This window comes from Gastrolobium bilobum, unplaced genomic scaffold, assembly GCF_033153095.1.
Source record: "Gastrolobium bilobum isolate Gb01-03AN ecotype WA unplaced genomic scaffold, APGP_CSIRO_Gbil_v1 utg48630, whole genome shotgun sequence".
Classification (NCBI taxonomy): domain Eukaryota; kingdom Viridiplantae; phylum Streptophyta; class Magnoliopsida; order Fabales; family Fabaceae; genus Gastrolobium; species Gastrolobium bilobum.
The window spans coordinates 45,893-62,569 of record NW_026900034.1 but is presented as its reverse complement, the minus strand read 5'-3'; the positions used below and the strand labels follow the sequence as shown (position 1 = coordinate 62,569).

The 16,677-nt window shown below is 34.7% G+C and overlaps 3 protein-coding genes across 6 annotated transcripts; 1 reads left to right on the top strand and 2 right to left on the bottom strand.

Moving 5' to 3' along the window:
* The first annotated feature begins 2,124 nt into the window (after nt 1-2,124).
* LOC133294945 (sugar transporter ERD6-like 6) lies at nt 2,125-6,421 on the top strand. The gene is made up of 18 exons (XM_061493715.1): nt 2,125-2,316; nt 2,402-2,464; nt 2,571-2,660; nt 2,764-2,823; nt 2,928-2,993; nt 3,088-3,153; nt 3,246-3,321; nt 3,606-3,670; nt 3,755-3,847; nt 4,035-4,115; nt 4,211-4,295; nt 4,815-4,861; nt 4,951-5,013; nt 5,102-5,161; nt 5,355-5,420; nt 5,512-5,571; nt 6,098-6,212; nt 6,299-6,421. Exons 1-18 carry the CDS (start codon nt 2,125-2,127, stop codon nt 6,409-6,411), a joined length of 1,461 nt encoding a protein of 486 aa, XP_061349699.1. The 3' UTR covers nt 6,412-6,421.
* Nucleotides 6,422-7,039: 618 nt separating this feature from the next.
* LOC133294949 (3-ketoacyl-CoA synthase 4-like) lies at nt 7,040-9,009 on the bottom strand. The gene has a single exon (XM_061493720.1). The coding sequence runs from the start codon at nt 8,734-8,736 to the stop codon at nt 7,198-7,200; it is 1,539 nt and encodes a 512-aa protein (XP_061349704.1). The 5' UTR covers nt 8,737-9,009; the 3' UTR covers nt 7,040-7,197.
* A 1,650-nt stretch (nt 9,010-10,659) lies between these two features.
* LOC133294947 (uncharacterized) lies at nt 10,660-15,531 on the bottom strand. Of its 4 annotated transcripts, XM_061493716.1 has the most exons (10): nt 15,393-15,531; nt 15,151-15,222; nt 15,000-15,074; nt 14,546-14,629; nt 13,718-13,798; nt 13,162-13,231; nt 12,918-13,009; nt 11,929-11,970; nt 11,719-11,799; nt 10,665-11,063 (listed from the first exon to the last, which is right to left on the bottom strand). In XM_061493716.1, the coding sequence occupies exons 1-10, from the start codon at nt 15,417-15,419 to the stop codon at nt 10,992-10,994; spliced, it is 696 nt and encodes a 231-aa protein (XP_061349700.1). In that variant the 5' UTR covers nt 15,420-15,531; the 3' UTR covers nt 10,665-10,991. The 4 variants fall into 4 exon arrangements, with proteins under 4 accessions (XP_061349701.1, XP_061349700.1, XP_061349703.1 ...); XM_061493717.1 differs by lacking the exon at nt 13,718-13,798 and having other exon boundaries at nt 10,660-11,093; nt 11,722-11,799; XM_061493719.1 differs by lacking the exon at nt 14,546-14,629 and having other exon boundaries at nt 10,667-11,063.
* Between the last annotated feature and the right edge of the window lie 1,146 nt (nt 15,532-16,677).

Sequence of the window (16,677 nt, the reverse complement as noted above, 5' to 3'; positions counted from 1 at the left end):
TTTTTAAAAAAATAAGACAATGTACCCAAAAAAAAAAAAAATAATAATAATAAGACGCGTGAGACATGCCATATATTAAAATTATAAATATTTTAAGCAAACCTTTAAATATGTAGCATCTCATGTTAAATATTTTCAGATGTTAAATCTTTCAAAACAGCTTTGTGGATATGATAATGGAAGGTCATCTCCTAGACCCACAACAATTATGTAATTGACCATCGCTACCAATTGATCGATTTTCATAAAATAAAAAGGTTACTTCTTTAGGGAGGCAAAGAAAACGATAATCATGCTGTTTATTATTCAGTTTATTTTTGGGTTTATTATTATTTATGTTTTAGAAAATAAATTTAACTTTTATATAAACATAACAATATCCAGGGTTAATGTTTTATTTTTATTTTTTTATCTTTTCTCCTCGCAATAGACCCTACATAATTATATATGTATATAGAAAATAAATTTATCTCATATAAAATGAAAAATATTTAACGCTTTATTTGTTTGGATTATCCAATGTTAATATCTCGATAAGCGAATCTGAATATTCAAAATGCTAAAGCTAAAGCATTTCTCAATAAATAATAGTTACAAATGGGTTGGGCGTGAGCTGACAACTTGTGTTTAAAAATAACTGGGGCGTAGAAATATGATTTTTTTAAATTGATCTCACATAAATTAATTAGAGTCTAAGATCACGTGTTGAATTGATTTATCCCAACTTGGAGAAATGAAAATAAAGTTGGGACAGAAAGGAGTCGATGTGATATTATTCGTCACCTAACTTGTTATTAAAATCTCCCATAGATCGGGACCCTTTTGCTTTTTGCTGTACATGTCTTAATAAATGCTTGGCATGAAAGGATGAGTACGTATTTCAATGGTAACTACAATTTTTTTTTTTTTTTTTTTTGTAATTTCCGATAATTGATAATTAGTATGTATTTGGATTAGTTTATTTTATTTCAAATATTTTATAATTATTTTTTTAGTTCACATTCGTCGATGTCTCAAAATACAATGGATCTAGATTTATTATGAGATAATGTGAAAAAGTAATCATGTGGTCACCATTCATTTATTATGAGATAAAGGAGAGAAAAATATATAATTTTTTAAATGAATAATTATGATCAAATAATATGACTATATGATCATTTCTTCACAAGAAAGATCCAAATCCAAATACAATAAAGATGAGAAAAGAAAGAAGAGACGGGTGGCACCAGATATTCAACACAAACCCTTAAACCAACGATTAATTTTGAAAATGAATTTTCTAATGTGTAATTGAATATGATTATTTTATGAGAGATGATTTTATCATTTATAGGTAAATTAAGGGTTATTTTTACTCTCTTTTTTTTCATTATCGCTGATTTGTCTACTAACGATTATATCCCCTCCCACAACATGATAACGATAAATCACATGTGAGATTATTTACTCCAATTAAATTTTGAGCCAAAAAAACAAAAACAAAAAAAGGAATGGTGTTCGGTTAATTGTATCCTAAATCGATTAGTTAATTGCAATTATTCACTGACTTTGCATTCGTTACTGTGTCTCTTGAAGAAAAAGTAAACTGAAAATCGAACAATAATAATAGACAAATAAGTTGAAGAACAAGTCAAAATATATATCTGAAAATTGAATAATTAAAAAGGTAGATCTTTTGATATCGGTGTCAAATTTTAATTTTGACACCTCATCTCAGAGCAGTTAGATCAAAAAAGATCAATGATATCATATGCTTACAAATCAGAGTCATTGATTTTTTTGATCTAACGACTCTAAAATAAGATGTCAAAATTAAAATTTGACACCAATATCAAAGTATCCTGCCTCGTAATTAAAATATGCGGATTTTTTCTGACTAATTTGAATGTGAAACAGAAGATAGAGACGATGACGAATTACTGACGTGTAGCCACGTTAAATAGTAGACAGTAATATTTTTCTTACAAGCACTTGCTGTGATCTCTGTATCTCGTGTACCTCAATAGTGTATTACTCAAACATCATAGTAACCTATTCATTCATAATATTACTTCATTCACTCGCTTGTTCTGTAGCTCTATAGCAGGTGTCTTCATCAAGTGAAGAAAGATCTTAACAAAGATGAGTTTCAGGGAAGAGAATGAAGAGGGAAGGGATCTAAAGAAGCCATTTCTTCATACAGGAAGCTGGTATCGTATGAGTGGAAGACAATCCAGTTTGTTTGGATCCACACAAGCCATTCGTGACTCCTCTATCTCTGTCTTTGCTTGTGTTCTCATTGTTGCTTTGGGTCCTATTCAGTTTGGCTTTACCGTAACAATCTTCTTCTTCTTCTTCTTCTTCTTATTATTATTTTTTTTTTTTTTTCTTTCATTATAATTTTGATCATTTCTGGCAGGCGGGTTATACATCACCTACCCAATCTGCTATAATCACTGATCTAGGCCTCTCAGTTTCTGAGGTGTGTGATTTGAATCATCAATGAGAATGAGTCTATGTCTATGTTGATTTGGTTTCATCTTGTTCTGTTTTGTAGCTTCATTGTTTGGTTTCTTTTTAATGGCCAGTTCTCTTTGTTTGGTTCTTTGTCCAATGTGGGTGCCATGGTTGGAGCAATAGCTAGTGGCCAAATTGCTGAGTATATAGGGCGCAAAGGGGTAACCATTTTTTATTTTCTTTTTATTTTTTCTTTTCAATTCAATTTTTGATGGTTAAGGACTAAGGCTAACTCAAAGGTCAACGGCCACTCTTAAATTGCAGTCTTTGGTTATTGCATCTATTCCAAATATTATTGGTTGGCTTCTCATCTCATTTGCTAAAGTAAGTTTGGATTATTTCATTTTCCCCCATTTATTTTGTCCATCCAAAGATAAATAAATTTTCAGTACTCAGCTTCTCTTCTTAACATTTTCTTCATCTTTCAGGATTCTTCTTTTCTCTATATGGGAAGGTTGTTGGAAGGGTTTGGCGTGGGAATAATATCTTACACTGTAATTTTAAAATCTTTTTTTGTTTTTTGTTTCACTTTTGCTTGTGTGGGATTAAGTTATGTGAGACACAATTTTTAAGTGTTCAAATTCATAGGTTCCGGTATATATAGCTGAGATATCGCCTCAAAACTTGAGGGGAGGTTTGGTTTCAGTTAACCAGGTTGGTTGATACCACTAAGAGTTAGTGTTAATTAAAAGTTTAATTAACACTTCTTAGATTTGTAAACTTTTTATTCTTTCTATTCCGCATAGCTCTCTGTCACCATTGGAATTATGCTGGCTTATCTGCTGGGGCTTTTTGTTCAATGGAGAATCCTTGCAGTTCTAGGTAATAACCCTATAAAACTTAGGGAATTGTTAAATGACCCCTTGCCTTCAAATTGATGGATTTATGTTTCTTGTATCTATCAAATGTCATACATTAAATTTGGGGATTTTTGGTTAACCCAGTTGTGGGTTAAATCACAATCAGAATGTGCCTCAGATCAACTAAATAATTACATTTGTTCCCTAAAGGGAAAAGACATTTTATTCCAGCATTACTACATAATGAAGACTTGTATGTTAACTAAGAAAATTTAAATTAAGCAACTTTAGCCCTTACTCATGCAGGAATTTTACCATGTACGTTATTGATACCTGGTCTATTTTTCATTCCCGAATCTCCTAGATGGCTGGTAAGCTTTGTGAATCAGTGTTCTTAAGTATCGTCAAATATGCGATGATAGTTTCTAAAAGTGAACTTGGTTTGCTGAATACAGGCAAAAATGGGCATGACAGAAGAATCTGAAACTTCCTTGCAAGTGCTCCGTGGGTTTGATACTGATATTTCTGTCGAAATGAATGATATTAAGGTAATTAGCACTCGCTTTGAGGTTTTGATACTAATATTTCTGTCCAAGTGAATGAAATTAAGGTAATAAGCATTCATCTATTTTGTTGTATTGAATGACCCTCATGATTCCTGATGTCAAATATTTTTAGTACCATTTATGGTGTCATAAAATTGACTTTTAAAGTGGGATAAGTCATTTTATTCAGAGGGCTTCTGCATCGACAAACAGAAGAACTACAATTCGATTTTCAGAACTCAGACAAAGAAGATATTGGCTTCCCTTAATGGTATTTCTTATTTGTCTAGAAACATTAGTTTCAAACCATCTTCGCAACAATGACCATCAGAGACTAACCAGTTTTTACTAACTCATATCCTGTAGATTGGAATCGGACTGCTTATCTTGCAACAGCTTTCTGGAATTAATGGTGTTCTTTTTTATTCCAGTACCATCTTTCAAAATGCTGGTATGCTATACTGATTTCTTATAAATGTTCTAAAGCAATCTACTAGAGCAATATTAGAGAATCATGAAACATTTGGGCTAGAGTTGATATCTATTTTTTATTTTTTTGGTATCCAAGTCTGTTTAATCCAATTCGAGCATTGTCAGACCCATTTTGGGAACGGCTCTCCCAACACCATTTTCTTCATTTTCAAGACTCGATCTCGAGATCTCTGGTTAAGGGGAACGGACTATTGAACTAATGGTTGTTGTGTTATCTCATGTTTGTATGACTTTCAATAACACTCTGTCCAAAATGCTGGTATGCTATAAAAGTATTCTAAAGTAATGTACTAGGAGCAATGTTAGAGAATCATGAAACATTTTGACTAGAGTTGATATTCTCATGTAAGTTATTGATGTTGATCTTACAAAAGGAAAAGGCATAGTTTTTAGATTGGCTTGTGTTTCAGTTATCATTCTGTTATATACAAATTTCTTCTTTATTCTTATCATTTCTACATATATTTATATTAAACAGGAATTAGTTCGAGTGATGTAGCTACATTTGGAGTTGGTGCAGTTCAGGTTCAGCTGAAGGAAACTTGTAATATTCCCATTTTTTTATGTCCAATATTCTCAAATTAATATCTGAAAAATATACACATGTCATCCAGGTTCTTGCCACCAGTCTAACTTTGTGGTTGGCAGACAAATCTGGTCGGCGGCTTCTACTTATTGTGAGTCTGAACTTTTCTATCATGTTTAATTACACGTGACTATTTCTTTGGAGGATTAGAAAGAGAATAGTCAGATCTCCCATTGCAGGTCTCTTCAGCTGGAATGACTTTTAGTCTCTTAGTTGTTGCAATCGCATTCTACCTGAAGGTAATAATATTTTTGATTTTGTTTCTATCCACACAGCATACTATACATTATTTATTACATGCATGATGCCTGTATGTGCACGAAAGTGTGTGTTCAGAAATGGGTATCACAGCCCCTATGAACAATTTGCTTGCTGTTCTTTGTGTTTTTCATTTTTTTTAGATGGTTAAATTTGTCTTAAATTTGCTCCCAGGGTTATGTGTCAGAGAATTCTTCTTTATATGGTATATTGAGCCTATTGTCGGTGGCTGGAGTTGTGGTATGTGAATACATGCAATTTCATTATACTAATAAAGTTTTTCATTGCTTGTTTCCATAAGTATTTTATTTTAAACTTCCAATTCTTTCAGGCCATGGTTATTGCATTCTCTTTGGGAATGGGAGCTATGCCATGGATTATAATGTCTGAGGTACCATATTTTGTGATTTTCCTTTTAGGCTCTTGTTCAACGTACTGAAATATGCTGCAATAATAATATGCATGATTATTCTATTTTGTTGGATTTACTCACCTTTAACTCCCCTGCCCCTTCCCAAAAAGCTACATTTCTAGCTGGTTCTTATAAATTATACATGTAGGAGTAATGGAGTTAGAATCTCTGACAACCCAAAAACGAACTACATTTTTCTTTGGCACCCAAAAGAAAAACAAAGAAACTTCCATTTTAGTGTTTGTTTTAAAGTGCTGAAAGTCCAAAGTTTACTTGTACTTCAGTACGGGAATCCCAGGATCTGATGGGTTACCATTTTTAAGATGCATAAATACTGCACAAATCACAACACTCTTTGCAGATCATGTATTTTAGGAAAGAGAACTGATTGTATGGATATCTAACTGTATTTGCATGTAAGACATCAGTTGTTGAAATAAAATTATAGCCTGCGTTGTTGGTTCCATTTGAAGTGAAAACTGAAGTGTTGAATATTGCATCATAGATTCTTCCGATTAACATTAAAAGCCTTGCTGGAAGTGTTGCAACACTTGCCAATTGGTTCTTTTCGTGGTTGGTTACATTGACAGCAAATTTGCTCTTGGACTGGAGCTCTGGAGGTTTGTATGCATTGCCTGTATTTTCCTCTAAATACTTTTGTTATTAAATACTTTTGTTAACCAGAACCTACCTCTCTTCTTCTCAGGAACCTTCACCATTTATACAGTAGTATGCGCTTTGACCGTAGGATTTGTTTCCATTTGGGTCCCTGAAACAAAGGGGAAAACTCTAGAAGAAATCCAATTGTCTTTCAGATGAAGTTTTTTCTCCAGCAGCTTTTGTTTTATTTTCTCTTTCAGTATACTTCTATAGCTTATAGAAAGTGAGAGTATCATTTGACGTTTTAAAATCAAGTCCTATCATGTAAACACTTTATCAAACAAATTGATCAGACTGTTGGTTCAGTTTACAAATTGAATACGCTTACTAATAGCTTTATTCCGTCATACCTGTTTAGTAATAAATCTGTGATTAATATGAAGTGGTGGTAGAGATCAAAAGGACTCGTGTGACAGAGAAGTATACCTCAACTTTGATTTAAATAAGATATTTAAGCACTTGAATCTTTGGTGCGGCAACATAAACTGATTTCGCCAAAATGTTCGAGCAAAGTGTTGTGCAAAGTGCAACATCAACTAACAAATTAGAGAAAAGGAAGAAATGAGTAATTACTTAACAAGCATTGCACATTTTTAAGATGGGAAAAACCTTCTGAAAAAGCAGGAATGAGACTTACGAAGCGAGTCGACTAGAAGTTTACAGAAGAGTATAATGCACTTGTAAATTGTACACAGCGAGAAACACAATGTTTTACAGCTGAAAAAAAAATCCTTAAAGAGCATTAACAGTAAATAAAACCAATTCAGGAATTCCTCGCATCATATTATTCCAGACACCTGAATTTGACTAAATGGAAAGCCACAATCATCAAACACAAAATAACCAATGAATTACACTATGAAGATATCATCTACAACAGAGAGACAGATGGTGGATACAAATGAAGGGTACCCTGAATTCAATTCTAACTAATATGTTACTGAGCTATGTGACTATTTCCACAGGATACTTATCAATGCAATCTTCCCAGGGTCCATTAGGGGATGGCCTCACATTACGAAGTGCCTCCCAGACTGCACTGTTACATTTAAAACCACTTCCAAATGCAATTTGCCAAATCCTGTTGCCCTTTCGCATCCTTCCTTTGGCTTCTATATAGGCCAATTCATACCAAATGGAGCTAGACGAAGTGTTCCCAAAACGGTGAAGGGTCATCCTAGAAGCCTCTACATGCACAGGAAGCAGCTGGAGATTCTTCTCCAACTCATCAATTACCGCCCTTCCACCGGCATGTATGCAGAAATGATCGAACGCGAGCTTAAAATCTGGTATGTAAGGCTTCACATCAGCCTTGAACAATTTCTTCATGAGCAAAGTAACAAAAAACAGAAGCTGCTCACTAATTGGTAGCACCAAAGGGCCAAGGGTGGTGATGTTGGTCTTAAGTGCTCCACCGGCTATTGCCATCAAATCTTTAGACAACGAAACACCAGTCTTCCCAGCGTCATCCTGTTCCTGATAAACACATCGAAAAGCCTTATCATCAGCACCGCGATGAGTCCTCACGACATGAACAAGCCTATACTTTGCCCTCCTTCTATCCACAGACTTGTTAGAGAGCAGCAAAGCTGAACACCCAACACGAAACAAGCAATTCGGTATGAGCATGGATTTCTTATTCCCAAAGTAACAATTCTGAGTAATGTTCTCAGTGCTAACAACAACAGCATAAGTGTTCCTATGAACCTGCAAAAGGTCCTTGGCAAGATCAACAGCAATAACCCCAGCACTGCATCCCATTCCCCCTAAATTAAAACTCCTAATGTTACCCCTCAATTTGTACTTGTTAACAATCATAGCGGAGAGTGAAGGCGTGGGGTTAAACAAACTGCAATTCACTACAAGAATACCAATATCCTTTGGCTTAAGAGCGGTATTAAGGAATAGATTATCCAAGGCACCAAACATAACCTGTTCGGCCTCAGCTCTCGCCGCGGCGATAGACGGCCGCGGCGGGATGAAATGCATGGCCTCAGGGACGTAGGTTTCCTCCCCGAGTCCCGAGCGCTCGAGTATTTTGCGCTGGAACTCGAGGGAGGAAAGCTCGAAGTCCCCGGTGAGGCGGGAGTGCTCCATGAAGCTATGGAAGGGGGCTTTGAGGTGATCGGCGGGGCGGAAACAGGAGAAATCGACGAGGTAAACGGTGCGGGGGCGGGTGATTGCGTAGAGGGTGAGGCCGAAGACTAAGAAAGCGGAGCATATGAGGATGGTGAGGAGGTTGTATTGGAGGTGCTGCCATAAGTGGGGGAGATGATCGAGGTCTGTGGTTTGGGAGACTTGGATTAACGTGATGATCATCAAGGGGACTAAACATAGGGTTAAAAGATTGGAGATTAAGTAGTGGTAACCTAATTTGACGTACTTGAGGTTCACGCTCTGGAGGAAATCTGGTAGCACAATTCGAGTGTTTTGCTGCTGGTGCTGGATCTGAACCCCGACGGCGTCACCGGTGGTTAGTGTCATCTTCGGAATGTGAGTGAGTGAGGGAGTGAATGTAGTGGGCGAAACAACTAGACGAATAAATAGGGAGAAGATAAATATGGAAGCGCGGTTTTTGCGGGTAATTGTATTTTTTTTATTAATAAATTAATTGCAAGCGGGAAGGGTAGGGGAGGAAGAGGAGATAGAGATAGAAGATTAGATGGAGAAAAATCATACAAAAGAACAGAGAAACGGAGTAGAGAAGATACGTATGGCTTAAGTGTACTGTTATTAGAGCGGTTAATTAACGGTTCTGGGAAATGAGAGCGGCTAATGGGATTGTAATCATCTTGGGAAGGTGAGCATCGAATATGCGCCTCTCTGCTCGCGTAGATGCTGACGCAGTATCTTTTCTTCTTCTTTTTTCTGCTTTTAATCTAAAAATAAACACTCCTATATCCAATATTATAATTCCTTTTTGAAAAAAGAAGGGAGGAAAAAACTGATAATGCATTCTGAAAAGAATAGGTAGACAAAGTGATAATATTATGTCATAGAGATTGAGAAAAATATCAGGCCATGATATTTTCTATTAGCCAAGGGAAACAAAAAAAAAAAAAAACTATAATTCAGTTGCTGCATAAAAATTAAGCAAGTAGAGATGAAAGTATGTGTTCGATATATTTTTGAAAGGAATTTTAAGCATTAATTCTGAGCTACCTGGAGTAGGATTGCCTCCCTAAAGAACACTTTGGTTTATCAAAAAAAAAACATCATATCTTTTTTTTTTTTTTTTGGAGATAAAAACATCATATGCTTAGAATTCAAAATTCGGACTTGGAAAACGTTGGTTAGCATGATGTAAGAAAGGAAAACTCTGGAGAGCAGTAATTGTTGATTCAAATCAAATGGCCAGAAAATGAAAAAGAATTTGTCGATTCAGAAAACAAATCCATTTTTTTAATCGATTATATATGCACTACGTCATTCATGTCATATTCAACAACTACTACCAAATTATTATATGAACCACGTTTTTTTTGGTCATTTTTATTAAAAAAAATTCATGCTGACACATATTTTGTATAAGGGAAAAATATTTTTACAGTCACTAAAGATATAATTATCTCCGATAAACTCAAAAGACGTTGTTTTAAAGTTATAAGATTAAAAAATTATAAGAATAAAAACTAATATAACCCTAGAATATCTTATAATTACAAAAATACCTTCATTTCCATTTCAAAATGACATCATTTTGATCCCACCGAAAATAACTCGTCTCCCTTTGACAGAAACAATCTTTTACCCTTTGTATAAATATATTATAACAAAATTTATCAAGTCCTTGTCCTTCCATTAGACATTAGACACTGTACACTTTTTATGTTAAAGAACATAATATTTGGACATATATTTATTTTCATAAACTCTTTATGGACTTGTTTAAAGTTTAAATCATATTTAAAATAAAATAAAAAATCCACGTAAAAATTGTAAAAAATATAAAAGAGTTTATTTTATCACAAATTGATTGGGATTGAAAGGCAAATGAGTAATATAGTAAATCCAAGAAGAATTGTTGAAGCGCAGAAAATGGAATACAGGTCACCTCATTGAAATATGGAGAATTCTTGATAACAAACAAGCTCTGCTTAAATAGTCAATCGACTCAATCCAATGAAATACCGACAACCCGCAGATGTAGCCATTGAGAATGTATGCAGACGACCTTCATAATTCATATAGACAAAAACGAATTCAACTAATTCAAACGGGAGCATGATTAGAATTTAGAACCCAAAATCATCAAAGTCTTGGTTTATCCATATGCCGTCGTTGGATTTTTCAATAAATTCAACCATGCATTGCAGTTGGTGACATAACTTATTAATTAATAATTATGCAGCCAGAAGTGCCCGAGGAGAAAAAAATTAGAATCAAACCGTCCATGATGTCCTTAATTTCAGTATAATAATACTTCCAACCACCCGACTATTCTTGTGTTTCCCGGTATATCTGAATCTGAATTAAATCATTTCGTCATGTGATTCTTTTTCTAATAAACCAAAGAGTAGACAAAATACAGCATCACGTTACTAATAAAATATGGGCAAGTTCATCAACTTAATCAGAATACCCAATTAAAAGTTTAGTCATAACTGGCACATAGTACATCCCAGCAGAAACATAACTTTTACCAGAAGAGACGGCATTTAGTTTAGATTAATGTGGTGAGAAAAGGTCTCGACTCACAAATGAAGCCATTACTAAGCACACAAGGTCGGTAGCTCAAGCTAAAGCGCTTCCTTTAAGAGTTTTTCAGTCAGATTTTTGGGAAGTCCCATCACACTATCGGTTGTCCCTACCTGCAAATATACCCAACACTTAGAATTCATCTACCGTCAATTGGAACTAGGAAGTAAAATGCCAACAATCTTGTCCCAGCAAGAAACCAGCTAGCCATATCCCCTGCACTAGACTTGTGCAGACCATCAGCACATTGATACCAATGATTAGAAATATTAATTGAGGCAAACACAGCAGTTTCATTAAGATTTCAGTATAATAAACATGCAAATTTACCATACTAGAAAAAATGTAAAATGGTTTTGCTTCAGTTTGAGCGGTAAACAAATCCAAAGCTAAACTAACTATGGTCTATAGATTTCTAAATCAATTTTCAAGGCTTTTGCTCCCATCACCAGTCTCGAACTAGCTAAACTTTAGTCCATTAAAGATTCTTTTTTTAAAATAATAATAAGTTCTAGGTGATGAAGAAAGGAAAATTGCCATTTCAAATAAAGAACAGCTAATTGCTCAGTAAGGCCCAACAGAAGCATTCATTAGACCAGATATTGGATGGCAACATCTATAAACTAAACTATTAGGGTGCAGACAGGGAAATACAGTTCAGCCATGGGTCTGACTCGTCCTTGTCCCCCAAGGTCAAGGCACCATGTCTCCTAAGGCTATTATTGACATGCACTGACATTTCTAAGTATGAAAGAGGAGTCAACTAACCACTTCTTTGACAAATGGAAATATCAAAGGATGCTCTATTATCAGTCCCCCAGCAACGTTCAGAGTAATTCCCTCATCAACCTATACAAGAAGAAAAGAATAAAAAGCATATCAACTACTCAACTCAGCAACTGAAGAGAGTTCCTACCATAAGCATTGCCTGTACAAGAAACATCCATGAAACATTCAATCAAAAGAAACAACACATACCAGCTTCTCAATGATTTCATCAGGTATTTCATTGAAATAGATCTGTAAAACATCACAAGACAAAATCAATTCCCATATTGGATGTGAGAGAGAGAGAGCACATGTATATGTGGCCCATGAACATCACTGTGCCAAGAAACAACAAACTGAAGTTCCACAAGTCCACAGTTTGAACTAAGTAAAAGGTTCCTCTCATTAGAATTGTCAGAGAAAGGTCAGAATAATCAAGAGTAATAATAGAAGGCTTGAAAAATTGTCATGGAAACAGGAATCAGCAGGAAACATATCCCATAAGGTAATAATTGTTTTGACTTTTGATGTAATTGGTGATTCATGCACAAGTAGTATTATTCTTATGGAAAGAGGAATTGCAGGATACTAAATTCTCATATAGGGTAGTAATGGTATCAATGTGATTGTCATCTAGCATGCAGTACCTGTCAATCTTTTAGAACAGTCAAAAAATTGATAGCTGCATCTGCAAAACTTTCTCAGCTTAGCAAATGACTAGAACCCAGAACCACCTTTTCATGTTTCACTACTGATGACTTTTTACAATAGCCAATCGCTTGCAAATGTTTATCCCAAAAAAGGAACAAGGCGGAGTGCATAACTTATCTTAGATTCATTTAAAATGTCATGTAGGTAATACAAGTATATGAGATTAAAAGTCAGCTGCTGTCCCAACAAAGGGTCATTCACAGCAAGTAATTGAAGATGGATATATCTTTAAATTGAAATAAGATAAATTGGAACCACTTCTGACGTCACCATTTTACCTTTACGGCAAATTATTAGCAGTTGAAAGTAATGGTCATGAAGCATGACTTCCCCAAGTGTTATTTTTTTTTTCTTTTTGGCAGGCACATTTTTACCTTCTGACGTCACATATTGGATAGTGTACAGTTTTGGACTTTTGGTTAGATAAAATAGGAGAAAGACTGAACAATAATCACCCGAGTGCAAGAAAAGGTAGGAGCAAATAATACCTCCACACGATCCCATTCTCCTTTTCTCAATCCTGTTTTGAGGTTTGTAACTAGTACAGATCCCACAGTTGCTGCATGCCTTCCAGAATAATCTGAAATCGTGTAAAGACTCATCAAATATAAATATATAGGAGATGGTTGGAAGTTCACAACATAACCACTGTTTGTGTGTGTATGAGAGAGAAAGAGAGAGAGCAAACTATTTTTAAGTTGATAAATGAAAGGAATATAACATTAAGCAGACCTTTCAAGAATTGTCGAGCTTCTTCTTTGCTAGATGGCTTTTCCCTAATCACACCTTCATAGACCACCACCTCCAAATCATTTGATAATGAATGTAAGCTATAACTAAACTTTGACTCAGAAGAAAATAAAATTGACGAATTCAGTTACAGGCTAGTCTTGTCACCATAAGGCCATTTATTTATGAGGATAGCGAACACAAACATGCAAGTTTGGGCATTGAGAGAATGGAAGTCATATAGGGTTCCTTAATACCAGCAATTAATTTGTTTAAACACTGGACATATTATAGGCTATTAATAAACACTAGTCAATTACAGTCCATGAAGACAAAACTTCACTATTAACATCCACAAGAAGCAAGTCAGAAGGTGGGAAGAGAGAGAGAGAGATTGATAGGAAGCAAGCAAACAAAGACCACGTATAATGATAGCATTATTGAATTTTCTGCTTTTTCCTTAAAAAAAATCTCACAGATGTTGTTTCTTAAGCATGGTGATATGCAGAAGAGATACAATAGAAACTAGAAAAGAAATAATCAGAAGTATGATGTATACTTGGTCAGAAGTAATTAATAATGTTGGGTCAGCATCCTTTAAGGAGTCATCAACAGGGAGCCTTTTTAAGATGGCTTCTGCCTAAGGAAAAAATTGAGAGCAGCTAAAGTAAGTATCAAGTATCAGCCGCACGACTACAAGAGAACAGTAATATTTTATAAAGCGTGAACAATATCATGAGATCACCATGTAATTGCTTCAAGCAGAGGAAGACACAAACTAAATCCATGAAAAAAAGTCTGACGAGACAGTCAAAAACTATTAGCAACTTGATACCCAAGAACTTCATACATAGCTATTGCTCTTAAATGATTTTACAATAAGCAAGTATTTAATAATACAAACATGTCTTAAACAAAATAGAAGCATATGGTATCACAACCCAAATATCAACAAATAAACAGCATAAATCTTCAACTTTTGCATTCAATTTTCAAGAACACCATTGCGATATTCATTCAAAATGTTAGAAAGACAGAGGCTTAAGGACACTACGGAATTTTGATAGTTTCCATCAGATATATGCATGAAAACTGAAAACAAGAGGGGAGAAGATAAAACTGAAGTTTTTATAGCAACTAGCAAAAGCTCACCAAGACAGCATTGTCCTATACTTATGCAAAGGTTCATATCTCTTCACTTCTTCGTAAGAAATGACTGAAGAAGCTGGATTTGTAATTGACAAACTCGAGTACACTACATCTTCTACAAAAAAAAAAACTGTATATCCTCGATTAATAAATGGCCTGGGTGACAAGTGACAACCAACCTAAACCAGAAACACTTAACTATGGCTCAACAATGACAATAGAAGGAAACAAAACATACTGTGTCCGCTGCAATTACAACAGTTGGTTCATCGACCCTCTCTTGATTACTGGTAGTTTGAAGTTTGGATATAATGGCATTAGCCTGACACGTAATTCAGATCCAAAATCAGAAGAGAATTGATCTTAACACACACTTCCATTAAGGGAAACAAGACAGAGAAAGCACCAAAGCAGTTGACATCAGAAAGCAGTTATAGCATATCATTTTAAGGTTTCTCTACTCTATGGTAGAATTACAGCCAAAATATCAATTATCTAATCTCGTACAGCACTAGCACCAAGATTGCTTTGCTGGTTCTTCTGTAATGAGAAAATAGCTTTCATAATTTCGTGGTTTGATAATTGATATGTTAGCAGAAAACAAAGTTACTACAGACCATCAACCAATAAGAAAATTAAACAGTATCAGTAATTCCATTTACGGAACCAAAAAAAAAAAAAAGAACACAAACCTTGGCTTCGGCTAGAGCCATAACTAACTCTTCTGGAGTTTCCTTTCGGATGCTCTTCTCATCAATATCTGCAGGCTACATGTCACAACAAAGATTAAAGCTACACGTGAAATGAAACAGAGAGTAATTTCATGCATAGTCAGATATGTACCATTATAGTGAATTCGTATCCCATTTCGGATAATATCTTGCGGCGTGGGACCGAGGAGGAACCCAATATAATCTGCAAATAGCGCGAGTTAACTGCGAAAATGATAATGACTAACTAGCAAACAGTAACCACAAATCTAATGCTGTTTTAATTGATACGAAGTAAGGGATTTATGTGAGTAATTAAATTGAAGAAGAGACGTGGATGATGGAATTGGAACCCTAGATCGGAAGCAGCATTACCTTGTACGAAGAAGTGCAAGCTTCCATCGCAAGCTCTAACTCGAAGTAACGAAAGGAATGGCGGGAACAGACGAAAAATGGAACGAGAGCTACACTGAGAAAGTGCACGCGGACGACCCAAATTAAAATTCAGTTTAGAAATTAGAACCCTTGTGTTTAGTGTTGTAAATTTTCTTTCTCTATATAGTAAAGGTAAGTAACTCCAGCTGAGTACGACAACGTTTTCCAATTCGTGAGCCATGGAGCATTATCCTACCCCAATTATTTAATGATTAGCAATAGAGGGATACACAAATGTTTGATGGGTAATGTTTTCATCCTTTCACATGATATAATCAATTTTTTACGCACACATAAAAGTGAGCTCATCAATTTTTTTACTTTTTATTTTTATTTTAAAAATAGTGGCCCCCACAATTGATTGTCTATATGACATGACCTAAGAATTTTCCTCCAACATAATACTTGTTTTTTCTATGTTTTATATGATACAGCTAAGGGATATAATTATCTCATGTTACATAAGATAATTATCTCATGCAACATGAGATAAATAGATTCATATAGATAATAAGATATAATTTTTCACGTGAAATTTTAACAACATATTTTTTACCTTGCATCTTATAGTTCTTTTCCAATATAAATCAAATACGATAATAATTTCATAGTTGTTAATACTTTTTTACGAAAAAGGGGCTAGACCCCAAAGAAACAACAAAAACAAATATCAAGAAGACCTAATACGGCGAAAACTACTAACAGAAACTAAATATGTGAACCACATAAATTTTGAATCCACAGAGGTCACCAAGAGAAAATTTGAGAACCAATCTGCACAATAATTTCTTTTTCTATAGATGTGAGTAAGATATATCCTCTGATCCTTCTTTAACCATGTCATAATGTGAGTCATTAGATTAGACTCACATGCTACTCCACCTTTTTAGGAGAGCATGGTGATAAAGTTTGACAAATCACTTTCAAATGTAATGTGCCTCCATTATCCTTTCCAAGTACATTGGAGTCCTTTTAAGGCACCTCGAAGCTTCGTTGTAATGACTGAATAAGTATCAATCGTATAAGTATAATCCTGAAGCCATTTTCTCGTCATGTCTCGAAGAATACTATAATAACTTACCCAATAAAATAAATAATTAGAGATTATTTTGTTGATAAAAAATGGTAAAATTGAATTAAGAATATAATTTTGTGAGTTTGGACATTTTTTTGGGGAAAATGTGAATAGTAAATTTTACCAAGTAAAATGCTATTGTGCAATTTT